This window comes from Coregonus clupeaformis, chromosome 13 (genome assembly GCF_020615455.1).
Source record: "Coregonus clupeaformis isolate EN_2021a chromosome 13, ASM2061545v1, whole genome shotgun sequence".
NCBI classification, from domain to species: Eukaryota; Metazoa; Chordata; class Actinopteri; order Salmoniformes; family Salmonidae; genus Coregonus; species Coregonus clupeaformis.
In genome coordinates, this window is record NC_059204.1 from 57,343,351 (window position 1) to 57,360,441 (window position 17,091).

At 45.0% G+C, this 17,091-nt stretch overlaps 1 protein-coding gene across 1 annotated transcript; it reads left to right on the forward strand.

Annotated features, from left to right (window-relative positions):
• Window positions 1-451: 451 nt before the first annotated feature.
• LOC121579972 (gap junction delta-2 protein) lies at window positions 452-15,991 on the forward strand. Its single transcript, XM_041895006.2, has 2 exons — window positions 452-818; window positions 13,637-15,991. Exons 1-2 carry the CDS (start codon window positions 742-744, stop codon window positions 14,490-14,492), a joined length of 933 nt encoding a protein of 310 aa, XP_041750940.1. The 5' UTR covers window positions 452-741; the 3' UTR covers window positions 14,493-15,991.
• Window positions 15,992-17,091: the final 1,100 nt, after the last annotated feature.

A 17,091-nucleotide genomic window follows, 5' to 3' on the forward strand; every position in this document is an offset into this window, starting at 1 on the left:
GGATTCAGTCAGTGACAGTCAGTCCTCGAGTTTGAGTGTGTGTGTTTGTGAGTGTGTGTGTGCGGCTGTGCGTGGAGGTGAGCAGAGTAGGGGTCAGCTGGGTGCAGTGTGTAGTGTGTAGTGTGATGGGTTAGAGGAGGAAGGGTACAGGGAAGGTACTGAACACAATGCAAGGACAAGAGCTTCACACCGATGGGAGGGAGTACATCTGAGGTACCAGGAGAGCCCTGGGGGTAGGGTGGAGGACAGAGAGAGAGAGAGAGAGGGCAGGGAAGTGCGAGAGTGAGGGGGAGAAAGAGGGGGAGGAGGGAGATATAAAGGAGGAGGGAGAGAAGGAGAGAGAGCGAGATCATGGCTGTCAGATTCAGTGAGCTATAGCATAGATCTGAGTGGTGCGGCAGGGGGAGGACGAGCTTCACTACACAGGGAGGGAGAGAAAGGGAGGGAGGGAGGGAGGGAGGGAGAGGAGGAGAGGCAGACGGCACCACTCCTCTGCCAGGAAGAGAAGAGCACAACGGGACCGGACCGAGAGAGGGCACACACGTTCACCCCCACAGAGAACCATCGGCCAAATCAGCGAGTAGAGGTCAGGAGAAGCTGGTGTGGGACGGGGGCGGCTGCGCCCCCTCTGGCTGGGGACCGTCAGGAGCGCTAAGCCCAGGAGGAGGGGGAGGAGGAGGGGGAGGAAGAGGGGGAGAGCCCCGGAGACCCGGTTCCTCTGTAGGCTGAACCTGTCTTTCAATGACCATGGGGGAGTGGACCATTCTGGAGCGGCTGCTCGAGGCTGCTGTCCAGCAACATTCTACCATGATTGGGAGGTAAGACTGTCCTCCTGCCACTCATCACCAGTGTGTGTGTAAAAGTTTTTTTGTGTGTGTTTTTTGTGTGTTTTTGTGATGGGAAATGCTTGTGTGTGTTTTTGTGATTGAAAGTGTGTGTGTGTGTGTGTGTGTGTGTGTGTGTGTGTGTGTGTGTGTGTGTGTGTGTGTGTGTGTGTGTGTGTGCGTGCGTGCTGGTGTTTTGGCAGATAGCCTAAATGACCAAAATGTACATGTAAATGTATGTGTGTGTTTGAGTGTTAACTGGGTTGGTGGTATCCCTGAGGACTGCCCTTCTCTCTCAGGCTGGTCCCAGCAGTAGCCTCTACTTTCTGCCCCCCTCCCCTCCCCACCCCTTCTGTGCCCATCATTAGTTAAGGGATAAGCTAATTGCACATAATCAATAGCTGGTATTACTGGGCATTAGGGCTAATTCAGCCGAGCTCCTGTGTTGATTTCACCTATTGGTCCTGGTATTGATGGAGGGGCAATGGGAGTCTCTAGTAGCAAGGGAGAGGAGGAGGGAGGAGAGCGAGACATACCGAGAAAATAGATAAAGAGGACAGAAATGAAGGTGTGGATGAGAGAGGAGCAAGATGAGATGAAGGAGGAAATTATTCTGAACTTGGCAGAGGAGAGATTGCTTCTTGTGGTTTTGTGTGTTCTGTAGTTACTGGAGTGTAGTGGCAGAAGGTTATGCATGAGCAGATTGGAGTCTTATTAGCAGTGGAGATGTACTGGGGACAAACATACTGTGATGGCAGATTTTTTTCTCTGGCATGTGAAAAATATGCTTCATCGTCTCTCGCCTGTGTGATTAGTCAAATTCAAAGTGTGATTTTCCACCCATTAACCACAATGTGACTTACTCACATTGGTAAACTGCACTCGTCCCCTGTATGGAATAATCACACACAACATTGCCATTTCCATATGCTTGCTTACCCAGTGAAGCACACAGCTGTAGGATTTCAAGATTGCAGTACAGTGCAGTAGAGAGGAAGTCTACAGTGTAGTCTCTCTCTGTCCTTCTGTGTTGAGCTAGGGAGCTTGGCTACCTGTGTTAGCATGGAGGCCAGCTGCACTGCTGTGCTCATTAACCTCAACCACAGGTAGTCCCCAGCAAGGGCAAAGCCTGACCTTCTCTCCCATGCAAACACAGTATAATCACTGTGTGTCTGTGTTTGTGTCTGTTTTTGTGCTTTTTTCTGTTTTTTTGTGTGTGTTTGTCTGTGTCTGGGTTTATCTGTGTATGTGTTTGTCTGTGTATGTGTGTGTGTGTGTGTGTGTGTGTATACATACATGTTTATCAGAGTATGTGGCTAGAAGGCTTTATACAGTAGGCTATATAGAGACTGAGGGCGACATTTTCGTAGTGCAAAAGCACTGGGCAAAGTGCAAACATTACCATAAACCTAATTATAATCTAGCAGTGCTATTTCATTTTAAACTTTTCTTCAACAATGTGCGTTGTGAAGAAGCAACTATTTATGTATTGCTTAGTTTACTAAACTCAAGTTAAATAATTGACTAAATAATCAAATCGGAGGCGATTATTTCACTTGAGTTTAGTAAACTGAGCAATACATAAAGTCGCCTCTTCATAACACACATTGTTTAAGAAAAGTTTCAAATTAAGTCACTTTGCTAGATTATAATGAGGTTTATGGTAATGTTTGCACTTTGCACAGTGCTTTTGCACTATGCAATGTCACAACAATGTTCATGGTGTTAAATGTTGGTTGTAGTGTAGTATCACTATAGTATTATTATTTCATATTACTCAACATGGTGGATATGAAAAGCAAAAGGAATAATTATAACCACAAATGGTGCTAAGTAGCATAAAAAAATCAAAGTTCAGGCACTCATGTGGGTTTGCAAGTTAAAAAGCCTTTAATGTGTGGGCAAAGTCATAATTTAAATACACCAATACGTATCGGCTAGCGCCTTCATCAGGCTGTCCCAATGGTGGATATGATTTGGGGTCATGCTAAAGTAGATCAAAGTTCTGAAAGATACTTATAAAGTAGACCACACAAACAACCAAACCGTATATGTGAGAGTGTATAAATACTGTATCTACTCATGTCTCTAAGTGCCATACGATAATGAACAGGATAAGGGATCTGCATTTTCCTCACATCTCCTTTGAGTTTAGATCAAGCCCCTGTCTGGCAGCTAGAATCAATGATAGTCTGTCGGGTGCAAAAGAGGAAGAAATTAATCAGAGAATGAAAAAATGCCTACAATCATTCAGAAGCAGAGACAACTCTCTCAATTTGTCTGCGGTGTCTGACAGAGAGCATTATTAATGCTGACATGAACTTCTGTTCATGTCTTTTATCCTTAATCTGAGCACTGCTGTTGATCATGCATTTTACAGGCCTGATAAGAAAGGCTTTCCCCAATATCAAACATATTTGATGACTAATTCTCCTCAAGCTAAACGTGGGTTGATCCTTTTCATCATTGTCTCCATCTGTAGTATCTATACGTGTGGCGTAAAAGGCATTGAGATGATTCCACATTCTATACCAGACGTGGTCAGATGACAAAAGTGGTCATGTGAATTGTGAAATGGGTGACAACAGATAATGGTCTCCTATTTGATGGCTGGGAGTTTGTACATTTTGACGCTCAGTAGCCTACATTCCTCTGGTTTCTCCTGCCGCTGGTGAGGACATGAGGGTGTGTTGTAACTGATCCCTTGGTGTTTGGGCCATGTTTAATCTCTCAGTCCTGTCTGTGTGGGCTCTAGACGTTAGCGGTAACTGATATCTCTGTGGTGGCCCTCTATCAGTCCATTATGCCTGTCTGTCTGTGTGAACTTAAATACTTAATAGCTACTGCAGCTATGGGACTAAGTGTTTAGATACATACATGGTGTGTGTATTCAGGGTGATTATTTCAGCTACTGTAATGTGTTGGTGGAGGCCTGGCTGTGAAATTGTTTCATGTGGTCAGACTGCTATTTCAGAGATGTGGCTCTTGTAGACTCATTATACATCAGACTCAGGTCACTTGTGTTATGTGGAAAGCAATTTTGCACATTCAGTACTGTATGTAAATTTAGCAGTAGTCTGATTAGAATACGTGTACATGTACACTACCGGTCAAAAGTTTTAGAACACCTACTCATTCAAGGGTTTTTCTTTATTTTTACTATTTTCTACATTGTAGAATAATAGTGAAGACATCGAAACTATGAAATAACACATATGGAATCATTTAGTATCCAAAAAAGTGTTAAACAAATCAAAATATATTTTATATTTGAGATTCTTCAAATAGCCACCCTTTGCCTTGATGACAGCTTTGCACACTCTTGGCATTCTCTCAACCAGCTTCACCTGGAATGCTTTTCCAACAGTCTGGAAGGAGTTCCCACATATGCTGAGCACTTGTTGGCTGCTTTTCTTTCACTCTGCGGTCCGACTCATCCCAAACCATCTCAATTTGGTTGAGGTCGGGGGATTGTGGAGGCCAGGTCATCTGATGCAGCACTCCATCAACCTCCTTCTTGGTAAAATAGCCCTTACACAGCCTGGAGGTGTGTTGGGTCATTGTCCTGTTGAAAAACAAATGATAATCCCTCTAAGCCCAAACCAGATGGGATGGTGTATCACTGCAGAATGCTGTGGTAGCCATGCTGGTTAAGTGTGCCTTGAATTCTAAATAAATCACAGACAGTGTCACCAGCAAAGCACCCCCACACCATAACACCTCCTCCTCCATGCTTTACGGTGGGAAATACACATGCGGAGATCATCCGTTCACCCACACCGCGTCTCACAAAGACATGGTGGTTGGAACCAAAAATCTCACATTTGGACTCATCAGACCAAAGGACAGATTTCCACCGGTCTAATGTCCATTGCTCGTGTTTCTTGCCCCAAGCAAGTCTCTTCTTCTTATTGGTGTCCTTTAGTAGTGGTTTCTTTGCAGCAATTTGACCATGAAGGCCTGATTCACACAGTCTCCTATGAACAGTTGATGTTGAGATGTGTCTGTTACTTGAACTCTGTGAAGCATTTATTTGGGCTGCAATTTCTGAGGCTGGTAACTCTAATGAACGTATCCTTTGCAGCAGAGGTAACTCTGGGTCTTCCATTCCTGTGGCGGTCCTCATGAGAGCCAGTTTCTTCATAGCGCTTGATGGTTTTTGTGACTGCACTTGAAGAAACTTTAAATGTTCTTGAAATTTTCCGTATTGACTGACCTTCATGTCTTAAAGTAATGATGGACTGTCGTTTCTCTTTGCTTATTTGAGCTGTTCTTGCCATAATATGGACTTGGTCTTTTACCATATGCTTGTTAATTGAAATACATTCCAGGTGACTACCTCATGAAGCTGGTTGAGAGAATGCCAAGAGTGTGCAAAGCTGTCATCAAGGCAAAGGGTGGCTATTTGAAGAATCTCAAATATAAAATATAGAAAATAGTAAAAATAAAGAAAAACCCTTGAATGAGTAGATGTTCTAAAACTTTTGACCGGTAGTGTATATGTGACAGTTCTGTTATAATCCTGCTGACTAGATTCTCTTCTGACTCCAAATCAAGTCTCTGTCTCCCTCCTGCAGTCACTGTGGCTTGTACTCTCATTGTGTGTTTGTCCTAACTGTCCTCTATAGGCTTTCTACTCACACACTCCCCCCCTTTCTCTCTTCAGTCTGACACATACACCCACACACACGCCTGTGGTCTCCCTTACAAAGCGTTAATGTGCTCTTCCAGGAGAGAAATAAGCCTGGGAGTTCCTGTATTAAATCAGGGTTAAACACCTTGCAGGTAAAAGGGAAAGGAAGTGTGTTGATGCATCATTTTCTACACTGCAATGCTGTAGTGGGGTCAGTGCCGGAGACGAATGGAGGACTAGTGGATCAGGGAGAGATTAAACAATGGAAACGAGGGATAGGGCTGCAGAGGCAAGAAGGGGGTTTGGAACATGAAATCATAGAGGAGAGAAGAGGGCAAGTTTCCATCTGCAGAGGATCTTAGATGGGAGCACAGGTTGTTATCACAATCAGTGGCATGGAGAATCTGTGTCATTGCTCATTACGCTGGAGACGCTAACTGACCCTATTGCAGAGGAGACAGCCATGCTGGATTGGATACACCCACATGCTACATTTTAGTCATTTAGCAGACACTCTTATCCAGTGAGTGCATACATTTTCATACTGGTCCCTCGCAGGAATCGAACCCACAACCCTGGCGTTGCAAGCGCCATGCTCTACCAGCTGAGCTACATGGGACCTACACACACACACACACGTACACACACACACACGCGCGTGCACGCACAAAAGCATGTGTTTTTCAGATGTATTTTATTTAAAACATTCTCAATATTTGATACATAATAAGACAGCTGTTACATATATATATAGGGTTGTGGGTTTGTTTCCCACAGGGGTCCAGTATAAAAATGTATGCACTCACTAACTGTAAGTCGCTCTGGATAAGAGCGTCTGCTAAATGACTAAAATGTAAATATAAATTAGTTAGCATTTGCTTATTTTACATAGTCCCATATTCACAGAGGAGAATAGTGATGCCATTTTGGGAGAGATGACATACAATATTCACCAACTAGCTCAAACACTAATTGAAAGGGGGAGAGGGAGAGATGGAGGGAGAGAGGGAGAGAGAGAGAGAGAGAGAGAGAGAGAGAGAGAGAGAGAGAGAGAGAGAGAGAGAGAGAGAGAGAGAGAGAGAGAGAGAGAGAGAGAGAGAGAGAGAGAGAGAGAGAGAGAGAGAGAGAGAGAGAGAGAGAGAGAGAGAGAGAGAGAGAGAGAGAGAGAGAGAGAGAGAGAGAGAGAGAGAGAGAGAGAGAGAGAGAGAGAGAGAGAGAGAGAGAGAGAGAGGAGGCTGAAAGAGGGAGAGAGCGAGAGCCAGAGACACAGAGAGAGAGAGGAGGCTGAAAGAGGGAGAGAGTGAGAGAGAGAGAGAGAGAGAGATACAAAGGGGGGGGATTAGAGAGAGTGAGAGAGAGGGAGAGAGAGAGAGAGAGGGGGAGAGAGAGAGAGAGAGAGAGAGAGAGAGAGAGAGAGAGAGAGAGAGAGAGAGAGAGGAGGCTGAAAGAGGGAGAGAGCCAGAGACACAGAGAGAGAGAGAGGAGGCTGAAAGAGGGAGAGAGTGAGAGAGAGAGAGAGAGAGAGATACAAAGGGGGGGGATTAGAGAGAGTGAGAGAGAGAGAGAGAGAGAGAGAGAGGGGGAGATGAAGAGATGCTTCTGCAGTGTGATAGCCAGTGTGTTGTAATGTAATTCAGCTCTCTAATCTCTGTGCTTGGTCAGGTCTTCATTATGTGCTGCCATAAGCAATTAGCTGTGTCTTATTATGGAGACATGCTCCGTATGAGATGAAATAACATTTTCACTCTGGGTGTCCAGTATGTGTGGCTGAATATTATGTGACTGCTCTCTGTTTTTGTGCACTGTCCATAATGTATTTGTGTTACTGCAAGTTCTGGCTGTATGCACACTTATTTGTGAGTACTCATGGGGTGAGCTAGTATGTGTTTGAGATGTACAGTGTATACATGAGTCTGTGAGCATCATCAGTGTGTGTGTGCGTGCGTGTGTGTGTGTGTATGTATGTGAGTGTGTATGAGCTGGTGTGTGTGTGTTTTCCCTGTGCATCTGGGGTCAGTGCTCAGGGCCGGTGTAGCCCCTGGAGGCTGACAGCAGCAGCTGCTGTGTGGATGAGTGTGTGAGAGCCTCTAGAAGAGCCAGGGCCTGGATGTCCAGCCAACACACCAGCTACTACAGCAGCTACCATAGACCATACCTCCAAAACCACGGCGTGTTCACAGCCTGGTTCGCGACGAGGCTGCCATAGACCTAACACTGGAGCTACTAAGACCAATTACACAGCCTACAGATCAGCTAAACTAAAGTATACTGTAGAAGCAATACAGCACAGCTGCAGAGAGTTTAGAGGCTACACATAATATGCATTGCATATAAAGCCTTTCAGGCCATACAGCATTACCAACACACCATTGCTAGTATAAACCATAATTCAATAGACACTGGCTCTACACTCAGTGTACTTGCTGTTTCTATACCTTTCAGCATAACTGTAGGAGTTCTAAGAGCCTGCTCCGATTCATGACTATGACATCATCCTAGACCAAAGACAGCTAGAGACTCAAGTATCCACTTCGGCTGCAATGCTCTTTAGCTGGATGAGCTAATTGGGTCTCCAATCAGAGACCTGGCTGTGGTGGTTTACTGGAGGCTGCAGGGTGGTTCACATCACATTACATACCAGCCAAGAACACCTTCCTCACTGGTACATTCATCTGGATAGGCTGTTTCTATAGTAACTCACAACTGTGTATATGTGCACATTTGATGCAATATCCTCATTAAGGGATGATTCATCATCAGGATTATTGGTGAATTTAACACACACAGTATGAGCAAATCTATAGCATTTTATAGACCTTGAAAGTATTGTTTCGTCACCATGGGGCGAATCCTATGGTTTTCTAGGGCACACTGTAGGGCACTCAGTGTGAGATTGTGTCACGATCGTCGGAGGAAGTGGACCAATGCGCAGCGTGATAAGTGAACATACTTTATTTTTTTCACCACACGAACAAAACAACAAACGATACGAAACGTGAAGTCCTTGGTTACAATACAAACCATACGGAACAAGATCCCACAACACACTGTGGAAAACAGGCTGCCTAAGTATGGTTCCCAATCAGAGACAACAATCAACAGCTGATACACGTTGCCTCTGATTGAGAACCACACCGGCCAACATAGAAACAAATGAACTAGAAAATCACCCTAGCACACAAAACACATAGAAACAACACACCCTGGCTCAACATAACAGAGTCCCAGAGCCAGGGCGTGACAGATTGACTGATGTAAGACATGATCATGTTCCAGCCTGTCTTACTGTAAGTGATCTGAGGCTGGAGCTTCGATGCCGTTGTAAAGAGTTGTGTAGATGTGATGCCTGGATCCCCATCCTTGATCTTCTGGACCAGTTCAACCGGTTCAATCAATGGCCTCGAGTACATGACGCCGTTTGCTTGATTGAAGAGCTTCCAAAAAAGCAGGCGAACTTCTAATGATAGTCGAAAATCTTTTTGATCATCTGCAGGGGGCATCGGATATTCAGATGGTGAGGGCTTAGGGGCCTTCCTGCCTTAATTTGCTCTAATGTATGGGCCCTCTCTCTGCAGGGCTTAACAACACTGATGTTTCTAGATGACCTTCTTCCACTGCTTTCTGCTAATGCAGCAATCTACTCCATTCTGATTATCCTGTTCTACAGCAGAATACCACACACACACACACACACACTCACACACACAGCAATCCCAAACCATCTCACACATACACCCAAACAGCCCAACACCTGAATAAACCAACAGCTCAGTACTGCAGTAAAACTCACACTGTGTGCCACCTTCACATCTCTCCAGTCAAACATCGCAGGCAAAGCAACACTGTGAATTCTGCAGAGCCTAATAGATGAGAGGGAAACTTAATGACCTGTGCCTTTCCCGGGAAATACAGAACATGAAAATAGTTGCTACTATTCAATACAATAATACATAAAACATGAGGCATAATGAACACATCCGTAATGTTGATTATGGGTTAGTTACAGTCCTATGCTGTGGACGTGTGAACAGACAGCTTGTGTAGTGTAGCGTAGGTGTGGCGGTGCAGGGCAGGGCCCACCCCTCTGATGCAGCACACAGCAGGTGTTTGAATGATGATGACAATCACTCGTTGCGACAGCAGGACCTGGACCAGGCTGCACCAAGGGAACTGCTGCCACACAAACTCACTCAGAGCATTTCTGTGACGACTTGACAGTGCAGAGACTCTGTCACACGCAGACTCTTTCATTGTTGAGATACATACAGAAGCTTGTCTTGTTCTATTATGCATTCAATACATTGACAGGACAATCAGCTGCTACAGCTGTATATATTCTCACATTTCAAAGCCCAGAGATACAGTAGGGATAATAAGGTTCTTTGCCATTAGCTTTTGGAACAGGATACAAATTCCTTTTCATCTAGCAGTGTCTGTTAAATGCCTTTCTGAGAAACATCAATACCCTCACTCCCAGTCAAACCATCAAGGAGACAACCACTTACAGTGCATTTGGAAAGTATTCAGACCCCTTCACTTTTTCCACATTTTGTTACGTTACAGCCTTACTCTAAAATTGATTAAATTATTGGTTCTCTTCATCAATCTACACAAAATACCCCATAATGACAAAGCAAAAACAGGTTTTTAGAATGTTTGCAAATTTATAAAAAATAAAAAACAGAAATACTTAGAATATTTACATAAGTATTCATACCCTTTGCTATGAGACTCGAAATTGAGCTCAGGTGCATCCTGTTTCCAATGATCATCCTTTAGATGATTCTAAAAGTTGATTGGATTCCACCTGTGGTAAATTCAATTGATTGGACATGATTTCGAAAGGCAAACACCTGACAGTGCATGTCAGAGCAAAAACAAAGCCATGAGGTCGAAGTAATTGTCCGTAGAACTCCGAGACAGCATTGTGTCGAGGCACAGATCTGGGGAAGGGTACCAATTTTCTTTTGCAGCATTGAAGGTCCCCACAGTGGCCTCCATCATTCTTAAATGGAAGAAGTTTGGAACCATCCAGACTCTTCCTAGAGCTGGCCGCCCAGCCAAACTGAGCAATCAGGGGCGAAGGGCCTTGGTCAGGGAGGTGACCAAGAACCCAATGGTCACTCTGACAGAGCTCCAGAGGTCCTCTGTGGAGATGGGAGAACCTTCCAGAAGGACAACCATCTTTGCAGCACTCCACCAATCAGGCCTTTATGGTGGAGTGGCCAGACGGAAGCCATTCCTCAGTAAAAGGCACATGACAGCCCGCTTGGAGTTTGCCAAAAGGCACCTAAAGGACTCTCAGAGAAACAAGATTCTCTGGTCTGATGAAACCAAGATTGAACTCTTTGGCCTGAATGCCAAGCGTCACGTCTGGAGGAAACCTGGCCCCATCCCTACGGTGTAGCATTGTGGGGATGTTTTTCAGAGGCAGGGACTGGGAGACTAGTCAGGATCAAGGCAAAGATGAACGGAGCAAAGTATAGAGAGATCCTTGATGAAAACCTGCTCCAGAGCGCTCAGGACCTCAGACTGGGGCAAAGGTTCACCTTCCAACAGGACAACGACCCTAAGCACACAGCAAAGACAACGCAGGAGTCTCTGAATGTCCTTGAGTGGCCCAGCCAGAGCCCAGACTTGAACCCGATTGAGCATCTCTGGAGAGACCTGAAAATAGCTGTGCAGCGACGCTCCCCATCCAACTTGACAGAGCTTGAGAGGATCTGCAGAGATGAATGGGAGAAACTCCCCAAATACAGGTGTGCCAAGCTTGTAGCGTCATACCCAAGAAGACTCGAGGCTGTAATAGCTGCCAAAGGTGCTTTAACAAAGTACTGAGTAAAGGGTCTGAATACTGTGGCTGTGTGGCTGTGTGGCTGTGTGTCTGTGTGTCTGTGTGGCTGTGTGTCTGTGTGGCTGTGTGTCTGTGTGGCTGTGTGGCTGTGTGTCTGCGCGTGTAATTGTGTGTTTGCTTGTGTGATTCCCTGCATACATGTGTGTTCTATAAGAGTGGGAGTGTGTGACAGTGTGCACGTACACGGCATGCATTGAACCTCTGAAACACCAAAGGTGTAGAGATCTCCTCTGTTTTATTTTCACACACTGAAGGGAAGTGGAGCGTACACACAGCTGCTCCAAACACAGACGGCCAGACACACATGCCACCTTGCACAAGCAAGGGATACACAGGGAATACACAAGCACACACACACACAAGCACACACACACACAGTACATGCACACTCACATACACACAAAAATAAACATGCATGCACATATGCAAACACATACACATACACATGCAATACACACCCACCACAAAATACACACACACACACACACACATGCACATGCAAGGCCCAGGTGGTGTGAGAACAATCCTGCAGCAGCATGCAACTCTATTTAAAGTCTGTACCATAGTACCACATGCTCTACCCTGTCTACCCTGTCTGCCTGCTCTGTGTTCCATCACATCTGCCTGTCTTTCCCCTTGCTTTAGCATGTTTGTCTCACTTTACATATGCCTGTCTATCTGTCTACATTCATAAGGTTTCTGTATCTTCTCACCCCTCACACACAGTTCATGTGTCTCTCACTCCTTCATCCCTCCATCCCTTGCTCTCTTCTTCTCTCTCTCCCTGAGCCTCTGCTCTGACTGGATCAGTAGGGGGTTGCTGTGGTAACCGGCCATGGAGAGTGGGTGTGGGGGGAGGTGGGGCTAATTTTAAAGACACACCAGGGTCTTCTTTGACACTGCACTATAAAACAACTAGGAGAGAGAGAGGGAGAGAGGGAGAGAGATGGAGTGGGAGGGAGGGACATAGAGAGAGAGGGAGCAAGAGAGAGATAGGGGGAGAGGAATTATAAATGGCAGCACATGTATTCCGCAGTGCTAAAGACGTTAATCGAACAGCCACTGGTAGCTGCCTATTGCACGTAAATGGATGCTAACTAAGCTGCTTAGCAACAGCGGAAATGAGGGTCTGCATCTTCTAAGGAACTCTACAACCTAGTGTTCCAAATGAAGTGCACACACTCAGTCCCATTGAACACTTCACCATCAGTCAAACCAATAATATGGGCTAAATAATCAATACACAGAAAGGGAGGAAGAAAGAGCAGGAGGGGCGGGGCATTGCTTTAGGACAGCACTAGCAGTGCATTTTAAACATAGCTGATGTCATTTGGTTGACATTTTCACTGATGCCAGTGGTGCATATTGCAGCACTTAAACCATGTTTAGGTGAGGAAGCATTGATAAAGTATAATAGCCTATATAATGGTGTTTAGATCTTCTGTGTGTGTGTGGATATAGTAGTACTGGGTAGATTGAGGAGGAGTGGGATTAGGCTCTCAGCACGTCTCCACAGGCAGAGCTGAGAGGGAGAGAGCTCATCTCTTATCTGTCTGCTGTTGAAAAATGAATGGAGATGCTGGCTGAATAGGAGACAGGAGGGTTACGCTCAGCCAGCAACATGATGGATATTCATGCAGGGATCCACATGTTCATTATCCACAGCAATGACTGAGACTATCTCTCCTCTCCTACCTTTCTTCTTTGCACACTGCAGCAGCTGAAGGATTCGTGCACACACATGCACTCACGGGCACACACGCAAGCTCACACTTATTCACACACAAACGCACACACATAGAGTGACTACTACACACATCTGATCAAACTTGTCCTTGGTGTGAGAGCTGCTTTTGTCTCCATTGATTTGCTGTGGTTGAGCAGAGGTACATATAAAGTACAGCCTTTATTGGCTCAAGACAAATGATGTCACTCTAACTCACACATGACAAAAGCCAAAGCCAACATGCAAACACGTTGGCTTTGGCTTTCAATTAATGATAATAGACGAGTAACATGTCTAATTAATCATGTACTGTCAATATCACAGTACTTACAATGATTCTTTGTTCTACTCTGTGTCACATCTGACTAGGGTTGCAAAATTCTGGGATCTTTCAATAAATTCCCTGGTTGGAATATTCCCAGAATCAGGAGGAAATACTGTAAGTAGGAAATCCAAAATCCTCCAACCAGGATTATTGCAAAACCAGGACATTTATTGAAAGATCCCATAATTTTGCAACCCTAGCTACATTTTACACTCCTCTTAACACATAACTGAAATCGTGTCTTCCCCACCCCTCTCTCTTTCTCTCTCTCCAGGATACTGCTGACAGTAGTAGTGATCTTCCGTATTTTGATAGTAGGTATAGTGGGTGAAAAGGTCTATGAGGACGAGCAGATAATGTTCATCTGCAACACTATGCAGCCGGGCTGCAACCAGGCCTGCTACGACAAGGCCTTCCCTATATCCCACATCCGCTTCTGGGTCTTCCAGATCATCTTAGTGTGCACGCCCAGCCTGTGCTTTATCACCTACTCTGTGCACCAGTCCGCCAAGCAGCGTGACCGCAGTTACTCCATGCTGCACCCCTACATAAACCATGGTCATGCAAGTCACCACAGTCGCGGAGGCGACCACCATGCCCGCAAGCTGCGCAACATCAACGGTATCCTGGTGCAGAACCCTGACAGCGGCAAGGAGGAGCAGGACCTGGAGGTCAAGGAGATCCCAAATGTACCCCGGGGGCTCACGCAGGCCAAGAGCGCCAAGGTGCGGCGGCAGGAGGGAATCTCCCGCTTCTACGTCATCCAGGTGGTGTTCCGTAATGTGCTGGAGATCGGCTTCCTGGCAGGCCAGTACTTCCTCTATGGCTTCAATGTGCCAGGGATGTTTGAGTGTGACCGCTACCCCTGCGTGAAGGAGGTGGAGTGCTACGTGTCACGCCCCACAGAGAAGACAGTGTTCCTGATCTTCATGTTTGCGGTGAGCGGCATCTGTGTGCTGCTCAACCTGGCTGAGCTCAACCACCTGGGCTGGAGGAAGATCAAGACGGCCGTCAGGGGTGTTCAGGCCCGCAGAAAGTCCATCTGTGAGGTGCGTAAGAAGGACGTGTCGCATGTGTCCCAGGCCCCCAACCTGGGCAGGACCCAGTCCAGTGAGTCAGCCTACGTCTGACAGAGGCTCATCCACATGGGGGGACCTGGACCTCTGGACCGAGCACAGCTTTCTCTGGGGAGGACGAACACTCAACCCAGCTCCCCCCACCCTGAGGGACAGTAACTCTACACTGCAACATTATTCAGGAGTGCAGAGGGACTTCACGTGGCCATACTGGAGGATTATTGGAGAGAAGAGCTTTTTGGACTCTACAAGAGAGAGAAAGTACCTCAAGGGCAGTTGTGTTGCTGTAACTAAAGTTAGATTTGAACTATTGGGGGAGTTGTGCTCTGAATCCTAGGTGACACTAGGTGCCTTCCAAGAGAACACATTGGAAAAAGAGGAGATGGGACTAATTACTGTAAGAATATGAAATAAGGATAGTTCCAATTAAGAAATAAGTCTCACATAAAATATATTATCTTTGCCTTTGTGAGAGGTCAAACGTAGTCCCTTCATTTATTTAAGTATGTGTGCATATGCAAGAACTTATGTGTGTGCATGCATACGCATGTGTGTGTGTGCAAGAGATAAGGCAGTGTGTATGTCCTTTGTTCTGCAGAGTCAGAGCAGAGATGATTGGTGAAGTTGAGTTGCTGAGGGAATGAAAACGTTCCTTCTTTCCGTTCTTTTCCTTCCCTGCGGCAGCTCCACTGTAAGGAGGAGCCAAGCAGAGGAGATGCACTTTTCATCATCCCCTTAGAAACCCAGAAAAGAAGGCTTTAAAAAAACTTCAAAAATCAACACTAAAACTATACCTCAGCACAAACTGGAACCCCCTCCCGTCCCCGTCCCCACTCCTTGCACTAGAATCCCTCGCATAGCCCCCCCCTCCTCCTCTGTCGCTGTATTATGCATTATGTTATAGGACTGACTACAGTATGAAGCACTAAAGGAATGAATGGAATTACAACAAGCCCTTCTTTTTCCATTACATAGGAAACAGAAGTATTTACTCACAGAACATTTTAACGTTTAACCCACAAGTTTTTTTCTTTACTACCGAATTTGGTCCCATATTTCCAAGTTACTGTAAATAGTTTAATGTAATAATAATTGCATAAAGCCAGCTTATTCCCTTATGAGGCATGGGTGGGTGGGGGAATGGCGGGTGTCGGGTTGGGTGCTGGGATTTAGGTGGTGCTGGAGATAAATCATAGATTGCCAGCTTTAAGAATATATCATATTAATGTGCTCTTTGTTAAGCTTTTGTTCTCTAATGGAAATTGTAAGTTCCAAAAAAGTGATTTTTTTCCCTCCTATGGATTTTGAAAAAGGCATGTTACTGAAGCATTAATAGAATGGATAGATTGTGTCATGACATGTAATTAAAAAAATGGACTGTTTAATTTATTTGCATCCTGCTCCTGTGACATGTACTAATCAGCATGCGTTAAGATGAAAAATGATATATGAGATGTGAACATAGCACCATGTTATGGGGATATGGGGAGTGAATATTGAAAAGGCTCCAGAATTGCAGCAATAATATTAATAATATATTGCAGAAAAAATAAATGAATAAATAAAAAATTATCATAAAGCCTCATATTTTCTACCAAAGTGTGTATGCAGGCTATGAGAATAAGCCCAGGGCACAAGGTTAAAATCACCTCAAGAGAACAGTTTCATACATTGAGTAGCAAAAAACGAAGATGATTACAGAGTGGATATCAACATAAAACAGCACATTTATGGGCACTGATGAGAAGATAAACTGGGTGAACTTCAGATATACAGTACGATGGATACTTAGAATTTCCGTGCAAATACTTTATGACAATGTGAATATTGTTCTAATAACAGGGGGTATGTATGATTAAAGTTGTGTACCTTGACCAGAGATGAACAAACCACAGGCAAACATTAATTAATTCGTAATGAAAATAAAACAACATTAATAAGTAAGATAACCAATGTCAGCCAGGCAGAGTTAGTTGCCATGGCCCCAAAATACAGTCGTGGTCAAAAGTTTTGAGAATGACACAAATACTAATATTCACAAAGTCTGCTGCCTCAGTTTTGATGATGGCAATTTGCATATACTCCAGAATGTCATGAAGAGTGATCAGACGAATTGCAATTAATTGCAAAGTCCCTCTTTGCCATGAAAATGAACTTAATCCCCAAAAAACATTTCCACTGCATTTCAGCCCTGCCACAAAAGGACCAGCTGCCATCATGTCAGTGATTCTCTCGTTAACACAGGTGAGAGTGTTGATGAGGACAAGGCTGGAGATCACTCTGTCATGCTGATTGAGTTAGAATAACAGACTGGAAGCTATAAAAGGAGGGTGGTGCTTGAAATCATTGTTCTTCCTCTGTTAACCATGTTTACCTGCAAGGAAACACGTGCCGTCATCATTGCTTTGCACAAAAAGGGCTTCACAGGCAAGGATATTGCTGCTAGTAAGATTGCACCTAAATCAACCATTTATCGGATCATCAAGAACTTCAAAGAGAGAGGTTCAATTGTTGTGAAGAAGGCATCAGTGCGCCCAAGAAAGTCCAGCAAGCGCCAGGACCGTCTCCTAAAGTTGATTCAGCTGCGGGATCGGGGCACCACCAGTGCAGAGCTTGCTCAGGAATGGCAGCAGGCAGGTGCGAGTGCATCTGC

What these genes read in the sequence shown, in the direction of transcription:
- LOC121579972 (XM_041895006.2), top strand. Translation starts at nt 742, where the DNA reads ATGACCATGGGGGAGTGGACCATTCTGGAGCGGCTGCTCGAGGCTGCT. An exon ending in CATTCTACCATGATTGGGAG is followed by an intron (nt 819 to 13,636) that starts GTAAGACTGTCC and finishes CTCTCTCTCCAG; the next exon opens with GATACTGCTGACAGTAGTAG.